Source organism: Cephus cinctus, unplaced genomic scaffold, assembly GCF_000341935.2.
Source record: "Cephus cinctus unplaced genomic scaffold, Ccin1 Ccin1_scaffold0076, whole genome shotgun sequence".
Classification (NCBI taxonomy): Eukaryota; Metazoa; Arthropoda; class Insecta; order Hymenoptera; family Cephidae; genus Cephus; species Cephus cinctus.
The window spans coordinates 387,757-406,396 of record NW_014332817.1 but is presented as its reverse complement, the minus strand read 5'-3'; the positions used below and the strand labels follow the sequence as shown (position 1 = coordinate 406,396).

Sequence of the window (18,640 nt, the reverse complement as noted above, 5' to 3'; positions counted from 1 at the left end):
CTCAAGTGAAATGTAGCTTATTTGTAATAAACGCATCTGACAATATTTGCATATTTCTTACCGAAAAAAAGTGTTTCTTTGAGAACTGAAGTTTTTATAACATGAAACCTACATTAATCTATCAATCCATAATCTGATTACAATTTGCAGTGATACATCTAAACATCTTATGTACATTAATCACTTCATTCCAAAAATTATATCATCTGCAGGTCATGATTTGATGATAAAGCTAAAACAAATAACTTTTATTACATTGTAAGTTCTCTATTAAACTGATGTGTTCAATAACCAGACATCTATACAACTGTTACTGGAACAGTTATAGATATTACAGTGTAATTGATAGATGTATTTTATTATTGTAATAAATGTATGTTATTTTAGCATAAAACAGTAGATTTTCATATTTTTCTAAAGCGGAAATAATACAGTAATATATTCTGTTCACTCACACTTTTCTGCAATTTAAATATCACTTGTACTTCATAACAATCTTATAATATTTACATCACCAACTTTTTGTCACCACTTAATAGCTAGCGCAGTGTTCATTTTTTCAATCTCATGATACTGAGTTTGAAGGTACGCAATAGATTTATCAGTATGCTCACCACCAAGCCACACCTTATATAAATTTGTCACAGCAGAATTTTCTTCTGATTTACTTTTAGGAAGTTTATGGTATTTCATCTCCAATCTCTGTGCTAATTCTCGTGACTGAGATCCGTCTTGTGGTCTAATTTGGGCTCCTCCATTCAAACAGCCTAAATCAAAATTAAAGGATGAATGTTAATAAAGTATCAGGGTTGTGCATCGACTAACATTTGCATTATATCGTAATTTTACCCAAAGACAAAATAAACTCACCAGATGGGCATGCCATTACTTCTACATAATGATAGACACTCTTTCCCCTCTTAAGTTTTTGTACAAGATTTTGAATGTTCCGGAAGCCATTAGCAATTGCGAATCTCAATAGGATTTTTCCATCTTTCTCAAATATTGCTTCCTGAAAGTCGGGATTTCTTAGATTTCGAAATTCCAATTTTGCATTGGGTTCTTGAAAGAGATGCTGTGCGGCGTAGTGAAAAATAAAATCTGCATAGCCACCAGAACCCGAACCATGATGTCCCAATAAATATTTATCAGATTGCTCAGTGTATGAGCCAAAAGGTTTTTCGATTACGCCTATCTCCAATTCACCCAATGATGTTCCTTGGCTACTCAACATTTGTTCCACTTCAACTGAAATATATATGTTACAGTTTTTGTATTTTGTAAGACAGACTTCTCAATGAGTTACGCACTTGATGTTATTACGCAATCAACATCTCGTGTTTGCCTCAGATCATTGTAAAAATCTTCTCTAGATGCTTCAAGTTTCTTGTCATAACAAGGCATCAGTGTAACATGATATACTTGTTCTGGTGAAAGTCCCTTCGATTCTGCTAAATGATACTTAACCAATGATCCCATAATCTGCTGCGGGGATTTAGTAACACTTATGTATGGCAATATAAAGTTGCCATGTGTTTTCTCAGCATAACATACCCAGCCTATTGAAATACATTACAGCATATTTTATTTTTTTGAATTTAATATTCTACTTATTACCCATTATATAAATAAGTTACCAGGACATGACGAGGCTAACATGGGCAATTGGTTTTTCACACCATCTTCAGCAGATTTGTATCTTTCAACAAATTCTTTGGCAGATTGTATAAGTGCAAAATCATCTGCTATTGTCATTTCCAGAACAATATCAGCACCCAATTGTTGGAAATATCCAGCTAATTTAAGTGCTGCTTCCTCTGGTTCTAAATCATACCTTTCAGCCAATGATAATACTGGCTGAACTGATAAACTCACTACTATGTATTTGCAATCCTCTGACTGACCATTCTATACAAATAAAAAAAAATTTGGCATAAGAACATTCAAAAATAAAATATATAATAGAATTATATATTTTATATTATATACCTGTCATACCTATCATATTATTATACCTGTTCTTTAGTTTTCTTTTCTTCAAACACTCTCAATAATTCTTCTTGACTTTGTTGTGAAACAAGAACACTTTCTGCTGAAGTAATGCAGCCTGAACAAGCCAGACAATCAGCTAAAGTAATTTCAACCTTTTCCAATTTTTGAGAAGCACCCCTCTGTCAATTGTTAAAAACCTATAATTGTAACTAATCTAATTTTGTACAAAAACGTTTGAGGAGACAACTGTACCTCATTTAATTCCACATAAGCACCGTCTTCCTGAATTTTAATCTTAGCTCCAGTTTTGCTTTTGGATTTTTGAATTTGAATAGGCTTGATGCATTCCTATTTCACATTTAAATTTTTCTCTGTAATGCAACAATAGTAGCAGAAGATTTAACCTATACTTACTTGAGATGGTGTAATAAAGTCATCCAAGTCGGTAATTTGCAACGCCCCACTAAATCGTGATGCCATTTTACCTGTTTCTAATTACTATCACCTTAAAGATATAATATTTTTGTTCATAAAAACTTCTAGTACTCGTAAACCTTACAATTTTTCAGTGGCAATTGTCCTCGTCGTCTATTATGGCAAGTCAATATTAAGTCTGTTTTACCAATGGAACACTGATGGCAAACTTGTGTTCTTCTTCGACATATACCCGAATTGTTGTTAAGGGTGGAAACCATATTACAGGCGTCCTGAATTAGGGTGGGAGGTCGTCCCCACGTAGTCCCATCTCTTCTGTGAGTCACAATTCAGAGCCCACTTACGCCTTGGCTTCTGCAACCACTGCGCTCTTCGAGATCGCCGGATAAAATAAATCCGGCGTTGTAATAATTTTCGCGCAATAATCAAAGAAACATGACTGAAGTGAAGAAGGACGATGTTGTCAAAATCCTTCATACTTATCCTCTTTGTCGAGTAAGTAAAACAAAGATCTGAGTAATAGAGTAAAGAAATTTATTGGATCAATAAACAGATCCGTAGAATTCCTAATTGATATAACGTACGTTCATTGTTTGTTTTTGTTTATTCACTAAAAACTGCAGTTAAATTACTTTAATTTAATTGTAATAATAAATAGACATTGTCATTGGTACATTTTAAACAAAACTTTACATGTTTCATGTATTATATTTATATTTTAGTATATTATATACATATGAAAAGAAGAAAGGATAGAATATAATTATGTGAGAAACTCAAGGAAATTTGTTCTCTTTCAGAAGTGTGACATGAGCGACGAGATGAAACAGGAAGCAATGGAATTGTGCGTGACGGCCGCTGAGAAATATGCTGACAATTACGAAAGCGTGTCGCGTATGATTAAGGAGACAATGGATAAAAAATTCGGTGCGTCCTGGCATACAGTTGTCGGCGAGGGATATGGATTTGAGATTACGTACCAGCTTAAACATTTACTTTATATGTATTGCGCTGGAAATCTTGCCATTTGCATATGGAAATCTGCGTAGTATATATTTTGGTTGGACATGAAAATTTAATATAGAAAGTTACTATTAATTTAGACACATATGACACATTGGTAGAAGCTATCTAAGAAGAACGCATCCATAAGATAACATAGTGAAATCATCACCGCGTACATATCTATGGAATAATGAAATAATTTTCTATGGAGTAAAATTTATTACGATGCCCGAATTGACATAGTTTCTCAGAAAGCAACTTTGCTATGCACAAGTTCCTGGTATACATATTGTATAGATAGTGTCCGATAAAACATTTCCGATAAAGTTTTTCACTTTTATACACAAGAGTCACCCATAATACAGTATTATGGAAAAGTTACCTATTTTGTCACGATAGAGTACAATAGGAGATCTTGTTCAATATATTCTGATAAGAATAATACAATAAGAGTGAATTGTTCAATTTTTAAGAAAACAAAATAATGTTTCTTTGATACACCATAGTCTCACCTTGTAAAATCATTTTCAATGATATCTAAGCGTGATGTAATGTGAATTTATACAGTTAAGTATTGTGCAGTAGAATATTTATTAAATGCATGTCGTCATTTACTGTTTAATATATTTATAAATTGTACGAGGTGTTTTTCTTATCCAAAAATTTATTCTTGAAGCTAAAACGTTATACTAAGAATAGAATGGACAAATTTATTGGAAATTTTACAATTAAAAAGGATATTAGAAAAACGCTCTTTGAGTGACCATCAGAAACCGGAGACTGTTCTCCATATAAGAGCTGCTATGTTTCCGCCTGTGTACATATAAAGTAATGACTTTTCTTGATAAATTATGGAAAAAGCATAAGCTTCTCCTACGACCACTTGAAACGGCGGACTGAATTTTTTATCCAGACTATCCTTGATCATTCGTGCAGCATGTTCATAATTATCAGCATATTTCTCCACAGCTGTTACACATAATTCCATAGCTTCTTGTTTCATCTCTTCAGGCATGTCGGTATGCTGAAAAACTTATAGATTTTATTAAAATATAATTCAAAGTTTGAGAATGCCACATGCTCTGTTACGGAAGGCTAAGTACGAAAATTATTGCAAATACTTGGTACAAGGTTTTTTGCGTACCTTGCATAAGGGATAAGTATGCATGATCAATTGTGGAACCTCTTTTATTATTTCCCTGGCTGCCATAATTTTCAGCACAAAAAATGTACTTTTTGCAGAGCACTAAAACGGTACTGCTAATAAAAATTATTTTTCAAAATTCTCTATAGTAATATAGATCCGTCAAGCGTGACATCAGATGAGATATTGAAACAACTGAATTCTGTAACATCAGATAGAAATGTAGAGATTCGGGTGTTTTCATATTTCACAATTTAGTTTCATACTAATCAAAGAATAATGAATGTAGCATGAAATGAAGTTGAATGTGTATGATTGTTAATAATACCCAATATATTTATATAATTTATCTGATTTAAAACTTCAATGAATATAAACATTATATAACTTTACACATGGTAAATACTTACAATGAATACGATATAGGAGTATAGTCCAAAAGTAAGTATGCATTCGTTAAATTTTTCTTGATAAAATTAATATAATTACATTTAACAATAATCGTTAAAATACTAACGCTCTAAATAATATATATTTTAACGCGTCCGGAAATTACAATTTACAGACAACCGGTAAATTAACATTTTGTTGTTTTTTCATTAGAATGGAGGACTCCTCATTAATGAAATAGGTCAGTTGGGAGCCTAAACTAATTTGTTTGCGAACATTCATCGAGCACCAAAGAATTCTTGGATTTATTCATCCAATAATATCCAGAATAGTAAAACCTTTCTGACACAGAAAATATCATTGCATCAAAAAGCTGAAAAGAATTTAGTTAAATCCACAGCTAAGAAGTTCATTGAATATTAAAAGTCTCCATGTATAAAAAGATAACGAGTGTTAATATAATTTTAAAGAATGAAATCGATGACGAATTGTCTTGTATGACAAATACTCATATTGCACTCGATATAATAAACAATAATTTTTACGGATTCTCATGAATTTACTTACTTGCCGAAGAGATAGATATATTAAAAAATACATTATAATTGAGCCATGCAATGTGACGTAGCATTTAGTGTAATATAATTCAGGTCTTGTCACATTTAACAAGCAATTAACATTTCGATTAAAGATTCGATAAAACCTAGCAAAATACTTGCAGTTAACGCGCAACAATTATTTTCGAAAAATTTCGAAAAGCTCTGTGTACGATAATAGGTTTAATTGAAAGATTAATTTCAATCTAAACAACTACAAAAATCTTGATACATATAGAAATCAATTCTGGCTAATGAAACATTATAACGCACAACACGCATTACAATGACGTGTCATACCTAAACCGCTTATTCATAGTAGAGCAGTCGTTGATATATATGGCTATTCAGTCTTTATCGTATTTTGGGGAAGTGAAGTAATGCGCATCTTTTTCTAATGTCATGTTAAAATATGAATGAAGAGCAGCTTACTACTTGTCGGAATTTCATATTCTTTTCCGACGTACAATATAAAGCCAAACCCAGATTAAGACTTGCATATCGATCAAATAATAATAAACGTAAATAGTCGATTGCTACTGATATTTTTACCTTCCCGAAGGACAACGATGCTTTTTAGAAGGAAAAAATCTCAATCTCCGATCCCGAGCCTCTAGGAAAATATACAGATATTTACACATACCGTAATAATCCTTAGGGTCTTCCTAAATACAATAGCTACGCCATTTATGTCATTAGGTCGTCTGGAATTGAGTGACGAGAAGTTTTGTGGCTTTGGCAATATCATATGCACATGAGCGTACTTGTTGAAGACATCTGTCCATGTGATCAGTATCGCTGGTGCATCGTTGAAGACCAGCGCACTCAGCCTGCAGTCTTCCAGTGTTACCGTTTAGTTGGCGCAAAGCAGATCTGATATTCTCGTCAATTGGATTCTAAACAGGATAGACAAACTTTGAACGAATGTATAATTAAGAGCTGTGAACTTTGAGATTTATTCTCGTTTCTATTAACCTGAGGAAAAATGGCTGTCAGCTCGGCAACTGCTACGCGAATCCTTTCTGCACATGGTACGAAAGCTTCTCTGCGACTGGGATCTTGCATAGCCATCCACAATTCTTGTATACGTCTTGTAACTTGTTCTGTTCGTCTGGTAACTTCCTCGCTTGGCGGAAGATTCGGTGCACCGTATTCCCAAAGACTTTGGGTAGTATTAGGTCTGGAGTGTGCTTCTGTTTCACGTTTTGCCTGTCACGTAATCAACGAGCAAAGTCAATTGTTGCTTCAGAGTTTTGATATTTATTATAAATTTAGAGAGTATAATATATTCGTTTACCTGACCAATGGCTGACCAGGAAGATGGTTTACGTAGACCTTCCCTTGTCTCGTACATCGACGCTGGCCTTTGATTTCTTCCTAGAGACGATTTAATATCCAACACAGGTTCCAATTCGGGTTCCTGCTCTCCAGTGACATGGCCATTTATTTCTCCATCAGTCGTAATTTGACTCTTTCTTGGAATCTACATTATAATAGACGTTAAACACTTATGATCTAGAGTTTAGGATTGCTTTTGATGTTATTTTTACCTGAGTCATGCTTCTTAGTTCACAATTTTCTTGAGTAAGCCGCTCCACTGTAGCCTGAAGCGTACGAATTTCATCCCGCAATTCCTTTATCGTTGATTCGGAAAGTGTCAACTGTCTTTTCAAAACTTCGACGACAGATGGGAGACCCTTGGCCATTGGAGCAAATGCTTTCTGAAGAAAGAATGCGAGAAGATACATTGATAATGGGATGCTATAGTTGATCGTATAACAACACGATAATTAATACATGATTCACTGTAGATAACTGATGCTTGAGGGAGTTAGGGATACATGAATCCTAGCAGGCGATTCGAGCTACATATTATTGGGTGAGAGTGCTTATCCCTCTAATTAGAAATTATGTAAATTATTTGGGAGTGAACAATTTTGGCGATGGCTGCGCATGCACAAACACAGATCTGTGCACTTGCCTAGTAGCACCGTCTACAGAAGAGCCACGTGCTTAGTCGATTCCTTATTCGTCGTTTTCCTACTAGTGCAGGTACCTTCAATAATTTACCATATAATAATTCAATCACGTAGATGATGCCATTGAAAGAGATCCACGATACGTAATAACAACTTTACATAGCTTTACCAGAAGTAGTATTCCATCCTCTAATATTTCACAACAATATAAACGCAGTATTGTTCTAATTATTTTATATATCATAGAAGGAACGAATAGTGAAGAAGAGATTCTTTAGTTAAATAAAGGAAGATATTATTACAGCTAGTCTAGTGATCTCAATCAGCCCATTAAATACTAAGCATACAAGAATATGTTACCTCATCATCTAATTTCAATTCTGATGATAGTTGAGCAGACACGTTATCTGTTGTCATGGTTGCATAATCATCGTCAGACGCCACGCTGTCATACAATGGTTCGTCATCAGACATTTGTGAACCATGTTTTCCCAGTATTTGCTCCTTGCGTAACATGGATATTGCTGGATCTGGAAATAAAAGAGTGACTTGTACCAACTGGTTTGAGCGAAACTTATAATACAAGAAGTTGGTTGTATAAAATTGCCAAACCTTGTAGCGGTGCACTATTTGCTAAGATGTGCCTTTGTCTTGCTTCTGTCAAAAGATCTATGATAAGAGTAGCAAACTCTTTTGGCGTGAATCTTGCCAATTTTTGTCTACCTTGATTCCTCGTTGAAGATAATTGGGGATTCACTGGTAAAAATGGTACCGTGCATCGCTCCAGGAGTGATGATGTGGATAACCAAACTGTTGAGAAGTTGAAAAAATCCATTACAGCTATACAGAAGAATATTTTACGGGTCAAAGTGCATTTTTGATACGTAAACAAAATTTTTTATAACGTCACATTGATTCCCATATCTTTACAAATATACAAGTACTACTGTAGGAATGGTTAATACTCTGCGCCTTGTCTGAGACTATTTGTATTCTTTAACATTGAATTTAAACATTTTGTATATTGACAGATAACATACATATCATGCAAAATGTTTAAAAAGTGTGATTGATGATAATTCTACAAGGAGCTTGTTTAATTACATGTTTGATTTTGATTATGTACATGTAGTATTTAGGTTGAATAGTTTTAGCAAAATTCGTACTACATTTCTACAATTAACAAAGACCAATTCAGTTGCTGAGATGATGGACTCCGTGAATTTATGCGAAGATATGAATAAAAATCTTTGAGAATTGTGCAAGTTAATTCAAAATGCAAATGGAACTACAATGGAACGAATACAATAATCACTGAAATAAAACATAATAACATGCCAGTCGGTAAACTCGATATTCTTTTACTTACCCTTCCTTTAAACACGGCGCAATGAAAAGATCATGCAATTTAAATGACAATTAGAATAACAATAATGGATGTACACATTTAGAGTATTGTTCAATGACAATATATAATAAACGTGATATCTAACGGGAAATGAGATTCACATATGACAATGAATAACTATATGCGGGGAGTAATTTCCGGTAACAACGTCCACGAATTATTATCTATTCCAAATTGCGGAATTCAAATAAGAAAATTATCCTAGCTTCTAAACTGTTTATATAATTTAATTGATATACAATGTGTCTTACCAGCTTCAGTTTCTCTTCGATCTACCTCGTCATAAACGTCCATTGCTAGTTCTTCTAATAAATGATTGGGTAGCTGAAAAATAGGAAAGATCTTTGTCATCTTATTCTGTATCATCCGAGTCATTTTTATCAGTACCTGGACGTTCATTGTACTTACCATTTGCAATTTGTTTCGAGCCTCAAATGCCAGTTCACTTCTCTCTAATGTTGCAGCCCAATCAGGAATAATTAAATGCTCACCGGTACGATGATCAGGTTTTCGAGAACATACATAGTATGTTAATCTATCTGTTACTTCATACATACATTCGATCAAACGTTCAGATAAATCTAAATGTCCTGCCATCCTATAATGAAGGAATAATTAGTGAGAGTCTAGATGATGCCCAAAATAAAAAAGAATAATCACTTTGCAATCTCAGCAGGTGTCTGTCCATTTGTGTCAATCATACTTGGATTTCCACCATTAGCTATTAGAAGTTCTAACTGAAGAGCTTGACCTGCTCGAGCTGCAACATGTAGAGGAGTTGTTCCCTTTTCCTATAATTTTCAGAACAATTATATACGTGAAATTACGTTGCATACTAAATTGGACATTACCTATAGCAAATCCCATAACAGTAACATATTCCAATAATGTGTAAGTACCTTATAAAAATAATTAGGGTTGGCTCCTTGCGCCAGTAATCGAAGTGATGTTTCCAAATTGCCAGTACGTACACTGCTATGCAACTGTCTACTCAATTCCTCCTCAGTACAAAATTCCTCTTTGCTAGGACGTAATACGAACGTTAACTGCTGATGTTTAGCTTTAATAAACTCTGCCTTTACAGGACTGCAAGAAGATATGAAATTGTTATTTCCCATAAAATAATAAATGAAAAATTTGTGAAGCATACATTGAAAATTAGGGATCAGTACTCACTGTAAAGGATCTTTAGGCTGTGGTTTTCTTCTACTTATCTTTGAGTTACTAGGATCTAAGAGGGAATGTTCCCAAATACTGTTGGCTCCATTATCATTTAATGTACGCACCATCTAAAAGATGTTAATTGGTATGTCTTTCATAATACAAGGAAAGATAGAATCATACTTATGTCTTGTGACTCATCGTAACTTCTTAATTTATTAATCAGCATTTGCAATTATTATTTTATACATAATACTAACAGAGAGCAAATATGTGCTCCAAATGCCTTTGTGAAGAGACTTTATATGTGATATATGACGTCCAAGACTACGGTGTATACTGCAACATTCATCGCATAATAAAACAGCTCTGTTCAAAGAAGCCCATCCTGGTTCTGAAACAAATATGATTCTATTTTCATTTTAATCTAATAAACATAAAACCTTTATTTTGTGATTTCACTGAAAATATTAATGGTATGCATATCTCGTGATACCATTATATCACCATTTTTATTATTTATTTAACATCATGTCTCAATTGGCAGTATAAATATCATTATAAAATTATTTGAAAAAAGCAAAACTACTATATGTGCTTATTTAAGATTTTGCCAGTGTCAATTATCTCAACTCCAAATACAAATGTTTAAATTTTGTGCATCATTGATGTAGTTACTCTATAGTTTTCCCTAGTGCACTTCAAACATGTATACAAAACAACACGACTGTCAACCTCAATAACTGTATGATATTTCAGCAAGAGCTATGCTTCCTACGTATGACAAGAGATCTTATATATTCCTTAGGATGTCTGACGGAAACGTATAATCAAATGAGGAATAATTAGTCCCAGAGCGAGGATATAAATAAAAATGATGCACTTACCAAGGGCCCCACAGTCAGCGCATATATCGACATTAATTCTATGCTTAGGACGCGCCATTGCATTACTACAAGATTTCGCAATAACTTCCCAATCAAGGATATTGCAGTGCTCCGAAACAACCTCACATAATTACAAATTGATTGGACGAACGGCAACTATCACCAAGTTTAATTAGGAATAAAAACACTTCACGACGTCGCCATTAAACTTATTAATAATTCCAACGTGAACCAACTATCATTGGCTACTAAGACGTCGCCATCAGTCGCCATTAATAAATTTGTATTCTAAGAAAACTGTAGACTTCCGTAGACTCTCTTTCTTTTTGTTTTATCTGAATACAGTATCGAATGTCAATTAATCTGTTGTTGATTGTGTTTAAATGCGCCAATGAGCTTGAAACCTCGTACGTGGCTTTCTTTTCCTTTCCAGTAACTAACAGGAATGCCGATGTCTGATGCACCGGAAACCGAGCTTCTTTCAAAACGTGTGACTTTATTCATACGAATTTTATTTATTAATACTTCATCCAGGTAGGGATCATATCTTCCAAGTATTGCTTCCTTTTTTCCCTAAAGATTAAATTCCATACGAATGTTTCACAGTTTTAGGTGGCTTGCATTCTGTATGCGTATCATAACATCTAGATTGATATTCATTAAGTAGACTGAATAATAGATTGATTTATTTTGCGAAAAGTATATTGTCTTTCATAATATTATTTTCTTCTTGATCGGTATACTCTTGCATATTGGATATGAGTGTGCCTAGAAATGCTTGAAAGTCTGTTTTTAATTTGTTCCCACCTTCTTCGACGTTGCAACTTACTTGAGATACTCTAGCAAAGGTAGCAGCTAATTAAAGTAAAAAGTCATAATTAATATCATTGTTATATTAGATCCTTATCTTATGACTATAAACAGTTGATTGAACCTACATATTTTTTTTGGAGCATCCAAAGAATTTTGATCAGGATCAAAATAAAACACCACACAACTCTTTGCTCCCAGTCTAGTCTGATTTACAAAATAGTCATAAAATTGTTCCAATTCTCTGGTATATTCTCGTGACTTGCTGTTGTACACAAATATAACACCATGAATATCTTTTCTCATTGCTGGCCAGCAATTTTCAAACCTGTATCAGGAATACATATGCTATTAAACATATTTTGGAATACATTGCAGCACTATATAAGTTTTATTAATTACTGATGATCTCCACTGCAATCCCATAATTCAATGTCTGCCTTAACATTCCTATTCCTTACACTTATACCGTCAACATCGAATTCCAGAATTCGAACACCCTGGGTAGGCCGATATTCTGAAGTTACTTCCGTTGCATCGGCCAAGAAATTAGAAATCGTTGTTTTTCCAGCCTGAATAAAAAATATTGTTTATTTCTCTATAGCCACTCAATTTTGATAATGACTTACCCCAAGAGGGCCTACAATGACTAATTTCAATTGCATATTCTGTCCAGTATATACAAAGGTTTGTTTGTTACACGGTTACTATGGTAGTCATTTTAAAGAGGATGATATAATCTGGTTGGCCAATAAGTAAAAGGAGTGCGATTCTTCATTTTTGAAGATTGCTTGACAGGTTGGAAGTAAATGTGACAGCAAGATACAGAAATCATTATAGAAATGGAGTTGCACACAGATTGATCCTAATTTATTTAGCCCAGAATACTGTAATATTCTGAAAAACTATACATGATAAAACTTACATTGCAGAGTAATCACTTTAAGGGGTTAGGACAATATAGGATTTTCAAAAAACCGATTTTTTTTTAGATAAAAAGGTACCTTAATATCTATAGAATTATATTCCACAAGATTATGTTCGTGAAAAAACCCTAAGTACTCGATTTTCGTACTCTAGGTATTGAAACATTATTCATGTCCTGATTTCCTACAAACTTTAAACGCGTTTATCTCAAAACTACATTTTTTAAGTCAACCGAACTCATACCTCAAACAAATTTCAACCAATTCATTTGAAATTTTACTGTACATTTAGAATTACATTGTCTAAGGCAGTACGTAGAATTTTTTCATTATATTGCATAGTTCCTTTTTTATAAACAATTTCCTGACGACTTTCTCATGGCATTGTATACTTTTTGACTTAGAAATGCGCCATTTTGGCAATAATCAATATATCGAGAAAATCCTACGTACTTCTACAGCTACAATCATAAATAATCGGAAAACCTTTGGTTTTTCATCGTAACTTAAAAATTGCAGGAGGTACTGATTCGGCCGTATAAACAAAGGCGTCGTCGGAGAAATGCTGTGCAGTCGCCATTTTGACATGTATTGCTTTGAAAAATTTTTTTTTTATAGTATATTACTTGTATAATAAAGAGCTTATTTTGTAATTCAGATTTATTTCACAGTTCCGTTGAAAAAAATTCACAAAATACGCCTATTTTTTCCGCCGCTACAGTAGCCTAACCCCTTAATAAGTGATAAAACGGTAACAATGAACCACTTGAATTATAATACTTGCATTATTGAAATTATGACATGATAAGAAAATGCTTAATGAAATTGATAAAGTGAAGGCTGACTATTACCGACAAATAACGTCGTTGTCGTTCCTAAATTCCATCATTGTATAAGTATGCTCAATGATATGCATTATTTTAATAAAAGTGTATATGAAAAAGATCATTTAAGTATAATTTCATTTTGTTGGCGAAAATGGTTAAGTTTCAATTTTTAACCATTAAAAGTCGCACGTGTCTATAGATGAATTTTAATAACGTAAAACTTTATATTCATTATAAAGATCAGTTTCCTGCTCTGAGCAAAATGGAAAACTTTTCCAATACTATGATATATCGCATGCATCTATTCTCTGTGGCCTTTCAATAAATTCATATCTCATGCAAAATACGAATAAATCAATGAAGATATTAAAAATTCTTAATAAAGATATTAGTAATTCTTAACATATAGCGATGTCTTCCGTGTGATCCATTGCGCCCTGTTCGATTTTTACATCTTCCTCGGGATACGTCAAACCGTAAAGAGCACTCAGTGCTGCTTTAGCGGCTGTTTTCTTAGCATCCTTTTTATTTTTTGCTACAAAAAGAAAATACAGATAAGAAGCATCCAACAATACATAGTCTCATAAAAGCGATAGACGTTACTTAAACTTTAATTATTGCATTTACCTGCACCAGTATATTCGACACCATCAATATCAACAGCTAAAGTAAACATGGTGTTAGGCGGATTACCAACACGATTTATTTCCACATACGTCAGACCTGGTCTCATTTGATTTAGTAACATTACAGGATGAATGTTAATTGCATTACACGGAAGTTCTTTTTGAACGGGAGACTTATGCTCCTTCTTGACCTTTCCTGGAGACACGCCAGGTCTAGGAACCGGTACAACGGTACCCTGATTTTGCCATTCAAGAAATAACTTGTAAAGTGCAAAGCTGGCGAGTGAACTCCAAGGAATCTCGTCGGATTCCTCCGTAGTGGGTTCTGTGGAAACGATCATATTCTCGACATTCTCTTCTTTAGACGGAGATGGTGTTGTTTCCATTGGTTGACTCGCCTGTCCGTCTGTTTCAGCATCGATTCTAGCCTTCATTGCTGCAGCCGTCATTTTTTCAAGTAACAAACACTTCAAAGCGTTTTCCGCGGCATTTTGCCGTGCGAGAGGCTTCGACAACCCTTGACCGACATATGTTTTACCATCGATCTAAAAAGATGTTTTTTTTTTTTTTTTCGTCTAAAGATACTATTCATATTCATGAAGTAATCGCACGGACATAAAAAATTTGATTTTTCTAGATAATGATAATCAGAAGGTATAGAAAAAATTTCTCACCTCAGCATGTACGAGAAAGAGAGAATTTGCTTGAGTTTCTGGGAATGTAAACTGAACTCCAGTCTTCATTTCATTTAGTACCATTATCGCATTCTTTGGCTGCAGCGTCTTCCTTAATCGTTGATTCATCCGCAGTCGCTTGAGGCGTCTATTTACCTTGTCTACATCAAATATCAATTAATGAGAATACATGAATTCGAAAGATCTGCTGCTATACTAGTTCAAACTCTCTTATCAGTATCTAATTTTCACATCGATTTTTGAACATCCGGGCTCAACAAGAATTCCTGGAGCTCCACGAGTAAGTTACATAAATCTTCAAATTTGCGCAGTGAATTGTCATCATTTTGTAAAACGAAGCTTTTGCTACACACGTCATTCTTAAAAGTAATAGATAATAATAGAAAAAGTCATATTTACATCCAAGTGTTTTACTCCGTTTCCACTTAGGCACATCTTGCGTGTCCGCGTCTACGCTCTCCATTGATGTATTGTCATTCTGAGTTTCCTGACCATTATTAACTGGTGCAGGTGCGGGTGTAGGAGTAGATGCTGGTGGTGGAAGCTGTGGTGTATTACCAGGAGCAGCGGGTTCAGGATTAGGAGGGATACTACTAGTTTGTTTGAGAATCGGTTTGAGCCGCGGTGGCTGTGGAGGTTGTTGGACAAGTAAATGTTGTTGCTGCTGTTGCTGTTGTTGTTGCGGTTGCTGTTGTTGCTGCTGAACTGATGGTGGTGGTTGTTGTTGTTGCTGTTGTTGAAGAGATGGTGGCTGTTGTTGCTGCGACGGCATCTTCACTTGTTGTTGATTTTGATTTGGGTTTCTCATTACCTGTTGCTGTTGCTGTTGCTGTTGAGGTTGAGAAGGAGGCTGTGGCTTGAATGGTTGAGAATTCTGAAGATTGGGCTTAAAGTTACCCTGCTGATTTGCTGGTGGAATTTGTGACGGCTGGAAATTCCCCTGCTGGTTGTACTGGAAAACACAGGGTGGGTCGCCGCTACACAAGGAACCTCTACGGTTGTGCTATACCACCAGGGCCAAGCGTCGCGAATGCACTGTGAGCAACCTAACGCTGCCCCCATAGCTCTTACCAGCCGTGCTTCCCATCACGGTGGCCGACGTTTCTTAACTCATGACTGAGCTGAGTTTGCGTGTTTTTAAAGACACGACAGAAAAACATACAAACATCTAAGTACCTAGATATGGCAATTACATATTCTGCATTATTGTTACTATGAAGACTGCGAAAAACTTGTATAAATACTTCTGAAACCCTGTCTCGAAGTGATCATGAATAATGATTGAAGATCGATAGAAACATCTTTCCCTACAATATAAATTAGATATAGTTAGTTCTCAATACATTGTTCATAATATTAATAATAAATTATTTTTCTGAAACCAACAAATTCAGACTTGCCTCTTTTCATGTACTTTGTGATGATGCATTGTGGTAATACCCTTTTGTTTGTCTGTATTTTAAAATAGATGTGTGGGTATGATATATTTGTAAATGCAGAATCGTAATCAACCAATTTGCTTAGGCACGAGTTTAGTACGAATTACCGAGGGAATTTAAGCTTCGGATAGGCCATGCGATGAGGGCAACTGGCGAACTTGCCCCTGGCGGAACGCACCTCCTCGGTATTGTTGTATAGCTACTAAGGCCTGCGTTGCAGGAAAGGGGAAATATGGGGACCACTAATTAGTACATGCAGATACAGATACCCCTTCCACACTTTCATTATAACCGACACCGGCTACATAGGCATGTTAGATTGTATTCTGCTGCTTATCAATATGCATTTCAAAGGACAACAAAAAACTCTAATAATTTATAATAGGATATATCCAATCTCGTCAAATCAAATATACAAATATGAATTGATTTTGCATCTTCTGCATTACAAAGGTTTTAATATTATCAAATAATGAAGCGTTGCTCACGAGTAGTAATTTTGGAAATAGATTTGAACAAACATTTTGTTCGCAAACCATGATATTACAGAAACAAATTGGAAGCATAAGCAATGTGGTAATAGTTTATAAATTGGCAATATTAATGAATTTAATATCTTTTGCAGAATTATATAATTGGCTGTATTTAGCAGACATAGCACTGTGGGAATAAAGGCATCTAATTGGTCGAAATTTACAATTGTTGCAAGATTTATGATCAATGAACCAATCAAATGTGATTGCTGCTTAGTGCAATTTTCTGCTGAATACAGCCAATACTGAGAATCTCAAGCTTATATGATGGTTTTGTTCTTTGCTTTGCCATTGAATCTACTTGCAAACTCATAAATTGAATCAAACTTTTCCTAATGTAGATAATAGCAGAGATTAAATAAGACTTACTGTGCTTGGTGGTGGAAATGCTCCTCCATTTCCAGGATTGTTCATAAGGCCACGAGCTATGGATTATATTTTTTTTATTAACAAGCATATAACACCAAAATTATATATATATATAAATATATATATTGGCAATTCAGCATTAATAGCACAAATATTCAGGGTTGAAATATATATTTTCTAATATTTACATTGAATCTTTATCTAATGTATACAATGAAATTATACAATTGAATACATTGCAAGTATCAATGTATAATGTGTAATCATTCTCAATTAAGATTCAGTCTTTACTCAACAATTAATAATCATTGTAGCTGCCAAGAATTTCTTTATTTGGCCTAACGTAAAGTCATAAGCCTCATGCAAAAAATTTATTTCAAAGTGCAGTTCTAAATCATAATAAAATAATATATGTAGAAAATAATTGCAGTTATAGGAATCTGTCCTATGTTTAATATAAAAATTGTAATCAATTAAGTTGTGAGCAAACAATGAGCAGTAAAAGTAAATCAAGCATCACTGAAGGATGCCATTTTTTCATAAACCCGGCGTATTATTGATTTTTCCAAGTCGTTGGTAATCAGAATTTTTCGTGTAACAGAAACCAAGATATTTAGAATCTCAAACATGCATTTCAATGCCTATTCAGAGATTATGTTAAGAATCCTTACTTCGAATATTAAATAAATAATTACTTACCATTGCCATAGCTCTGATTTGGTCTGTTTCTTGAATACATCGTGAATAATGTCGTCGACTACACACCTTTGTCAGGAATTAATTGTACTCAATTGTAAATGCTCATTGATTTCAATGATACCCTAGTAGCTGTAGAATTATGGTTTCGTATGTGTAATTAAGTAATCCGTTTTCTTTCTGTAGAAATTTACTCTGTTCTTACACCATTGACAGAGAGTGAAGCAAGCTCTACATGCGTCATGGAAGCAACGGATGTGACGTTTTTGGCAAATGTACAAACTTGATGTCGGCGTCATCCGCCATTCGAGTACCGAGTGCGCATGCGCAGCATTGACTCAGTTCGAATATTTCAAAGAAATTATTAACAAAAAAATTACTCTAAATAAAATCAAGCACGTAAAAGATTTATATTATTTGTATAAGTCATATATTATTTAAACTAGAATAAAGAAACTAAGAAGAATATCTAACTTTCGTCCGATTATATGCACATCAAGTACTGTTTGCTTACTTTTGGAACAATTTATTGTACTATTTGTTACAATAAGACATTTCCATAGCATAATACTAAGAATATATTATTGTGTACGATGAACATAGTCACAAGTTTAATTTCTGTATTTCTTACAACGATACATAGTACACAAAGAAACATGCAGCGCTTCCTCGACGCAACCCGAAATGAACGCATGTATGTTGGATTGCCATCGTCCGGGGGG

At 34.2% G+C, this 18,640-nt stretch overlaps 6 protein-coding genes across 12 annotated transcripts; 1 reads left to right on the top strand and 5 right to left on the bottom strand.

Moving 5' to 3' along the window:
• Positions 1-73: 73 nt before the first annotated feature.
• LOC107269912 (probable cytosolic Fe-S cluster assembly factor AGAP009023) lies at positions 74-2,613 on the bottom strand. 2 transcript variants are annotated; one of them, XM_015744343.2, is made up of 7 exons: positions 2,407-2,613; positions 2,245-2,340; positions 2,016-2,171; positions 1,638-1,908; positions 1,311-1,559; positions 871-1,248; positions 74-767 (listed from the first exon to the last, which is right to left on the bottom strand). In XM_015744343.2, the coding sequence occupies exons 1-7, from the start codon at positions 2,470-2,472 to the stop codon at positions 526-528; spliced, it is 1,458 nt and encodes a 485-aa protein (XP_015599829.1). In that variant the 5' UTR covers positions 2,473-2,613; the 3' UTR covers positions 74-525. The 2 variants fall into 2 exon arrangements, with proteins under 2 accessions (XP_015599829.1, XP_015599837.1); XM_015744351.2 differs by lacking the exons at positions 2,245-2,340; positions 2,407-2,613 and having other exon boundaries at positions 1,999-2,189.
• A 127-nt stretch (positions 2,614-2,740) lies between these two features.
• LOC107269947 (dynein light chain 4, axonemal) lies at positions 2,741-4,071 on the top strand. The gene is made up of 2 exons (XM_015744414.2): positions 2,741-2,922; positions 3,228-4,071. Exons 1-2 carry the CDS (start codon positions 2,863-2,865, stop codon positions 3,474-3,476), a joined length of 309 nt encoding a protein of 102 aa, XP_015599900.1. The 5' UTR covers positions 2,741-2,862; the 3' UTR covers positions 3,477-4,071.
• Positions 4,072-4,122: 51 nt separating this feature from the next.
• Positions 4,123-4,717, bottom strand: LOC107269940 (dynein light chain 4, axonemal-like). The gene is made up of 2 exons (XM_015744400.2): positions 4,577-4,717; positions 4,123-4,456 (listed from the first exon to the last, which is right to left on the bottom strand). Exons 1-2 carry the CDS (start codon positions 4,640-4,642, stop codon positions 4,199-4,201), a joined length of 324 nt encoding a protein of 107 aa, XP_015599886.1. The 5' UTR covers positions 4,643-4,717; the 3' UTR covers positions 4,123-4,198.
• Positions 4,352-11,520, bottom strand: LOC107269886 (ARF GTPase-activating protein GIT1). Of its 5 annotated transcripts, none has more exons than XR_001538167.2 (14): positions 10,998-11,520; positions 10,371-10,504; positions 10,126-10,238; positions 9,849-10,035; positions 9,610-9,740; positions 9,358-9,547; positions 9,201-9,273; positions 8,154-8,351; positions 7,902-8,071; positions 7,113-7,283; positions 6,860-7,045; positions 6,538-6,771; positions 6,206-6,458; positions 4,352-4,464 (listed from the first exon to the last, which is right to left on the bottom strand). XR_001538167.2 is itself a non-coding variant. In XM_015744280.2 (13 exons), exons 1-13 carry the CDS (start codon positions 11,053-11,055, stop codon positions 6,258-6,260), a joined length of 2,046 nt encoding a protein of 681 aa, XP_015599766.1. In that variant the 5' UTR covers positions 11,056-11,520; the 3' UTR covers positions 4,603-6,257. The 5 variants fall into 5 exon arrangements, 3 of the variants coding, with proteins under 3 accessions (XP_015599766.1, XP_024943398.1, XP_024943402.1); XR_003060469.1 differs by lacking the exon at positions 4,352-4,464 and adding an exon at positions 4,602-4,778; XM_015744280.2 differs by lacking the exon at positions 4,352-4,464 and having other exon boundaries at positions 4,603-6,458.
• A 141-nt stretch (positions 11,521-11,661) lies between these two features.
• LOC107269934 (intraflagellar transport protein 22 homolog) lies at positions 11,662-12,551 on the bottom strand. Its single transcript, XM_015744392.2, has 4 exons — positions 12,437-12,551; positions 12,210-12,379; positions 11,936-12,135; positions 11,662-11,852 (listed from the first exon to the last, which is right to left on the bottom strand). The coding sequence occupies exons 1-4, from the start codon at positions 12,470-12,472 to the stop codon at positions 11,683-11,685; spliced, it is 576 nt and encodes a 191-aa protein (XP_015599878.1). The 5' UTR covers positions 12,473-12,551; the 3' UTR covers positions 11,662-11,682.
• A 104-nt stretch (positions 12,552-12,655) lies between these two features.
• On the bottom strand, positions 12,656-18,187 carry LOC107269908 (mediator of RNA polymerase II transcription subunit 15). Of its 2 annotated transcripts, XM_025087642.1 has the most exons (7): positions 17,922-18,187; positions 17,223-17,278; positions 16,499-16,529; positions 15,281-15,833; positions 14,861-15,021; positions 14,188-14,731; positions 12,656-14,095 (listed from the first exon to the last, which is right to left on the bottom strand). In XM_025087642.1, exons 4-7 carry the CDS (start codon positions 15,687-15,689, stop codon positions 13,959-13,961), a joined length of 1,251 nt encoding a protein of 416 aa, XP_024943410.1. In that variant the 5' UTR covers positions 15,690-15,833; positions 16,499-16,529; positions 17,223-17,278; positions 17,922-18,187; the 3' UTR covers positions 12,656-13,958. The 2 variants fall into 2 exon arrangements, with proteins under 2 accessions (XP_024943410.1, XP_015599818.1); XM_015744332.2 differs by lacking the exon at positions 16,499-16,529.
• Positions 18,188-18,640: the final 453 nt, after the last annotated feature.

What these genes read in the sequence shown, in the direction of transcription:
- LOC107269912 (XM_015744343.2), bottom strand. Translation starts at nt 2,472, where the DNA reads ATGGCATCACGATTTAGTGGGGCGTTGCAAATTACCGACTTGGATGAC. An exon ending in CTTATGTGGAATTAAATGAG is followed by an intron (nt 2,172 to 2,244) that starts GTACAGTTGTCT and finishes AACAATTGACAG; the next exon opens with AGGGGTGCTTCTCAAAAATT. An exon ending in TGATTGCGTAATAACATCAA is followed by an intron (nt 1,249 to 1,310) that starts GTGCGTAACTCA and finishes TATATATTTCAG; the next exon opens with TTGAAGTGGAACAAATGTTG.
- LOC107269947 (XM_015744414.2), top strand. Translation starts at nt 2,863, where the DNA reads ATGACTGAAGTGAAGAAGGACGATGTTGTCAAAATCCTTCATACTTAT. An exon ending in ATACTTATCCTCTTTGTCGA is followed by an intron (nt 2,923 to 3,227) that starts GTAAGTAAAACA and finishes GTTCTCTTTCAG; the next exon opens with AAGTGTGACATGAGCGACGA.
- LOC107269940 (XM_015744400.2), bottom strand. Translation starts at nt 4,642, where the DNA reads ATGGCAGCCAGGGAAATAATAAAAGAGGTTCCACAATTGATCATGCAT. An exon ending in ATACTTATCCCTTATGCAAG is followed by an intron (nt 4,457 to 4,576) that starts GTACGCAAAAAA and finishes TAAGTTTTTCAG; the next exon opens with CATACCGACATGCCTGAAGA.
- LOC107269886 (XM_015744280.2), bottom strand. Translation starts at nt 11,055, where the DNA reads ATGGCGCGTCCTAAGCATAGAATTAATGTCGATATATGCGCTGACTGT. An exon ending in ACACCTGCTGAGATTGCAAA is followed by an intron (nt 9,548 to 9,609) that starts GTGATTATTCTT and finishes CCTTCATTATAG; the next exon opens with GATGGCAGGACATTTAGATT. An exon ending in TCGAAGAGAAACTGAAGCTG is followed by an intron (nt 8,352 to 9,200) that starts GTAAGACACATT and finishes ACTTCTCAACAG; the next exon opens with TTTGGTTATCCACATCATCA.
- LOC107269934 (XM_015744392.2), bottom strand. Translation starts at nt 12,472, where the DNA reads ATGCAATTGAAATTAGTCATTGTAGGCCCTCTTGGG. An exon ending in TCATTGTAGGCCCTCTTGGG is followed by an intron (nt 12,380 to 12,436) that starts GTAAGTCATTAT and finishes TTTTTTATTCAG; the next exon opens with GCTGGAAAAACAACGATTTC. An exon ending in GGATGCTCCAAAAAAAATAT is followed by an intron (nt 11,853 to 11,935) that starts GTAGGTTCAATC and finishes TACTTTAATTAG; the next exon opens with CTGCTACCTTTGCTAGAGTA.
- LOC107269908 (XM_015744332.2), bottom strand. Translation starts at nt 17,961, where the DNA reads ATGTATTCAAGAAACAGACCAAATCAGAGCTATGGCAATG. An exon ending in AAATCAGAGCTATGGCAATG is followed by an intron (nt 17,279 to 17,921) that starts GTAAGTAATTAT and finishes TATAATCCATAG; the next exon opens with CTCGTGGCCTTATGAACAAT. An exon ending in CATTTCCACCACCAAGCACA is followed by an intron (nt 15,834 to 17,222) that starts GTAAGTCTTATT and finishes TGTGTTTTCCAG; the next exon opens with TACAACCAGCAGGGGAATTT.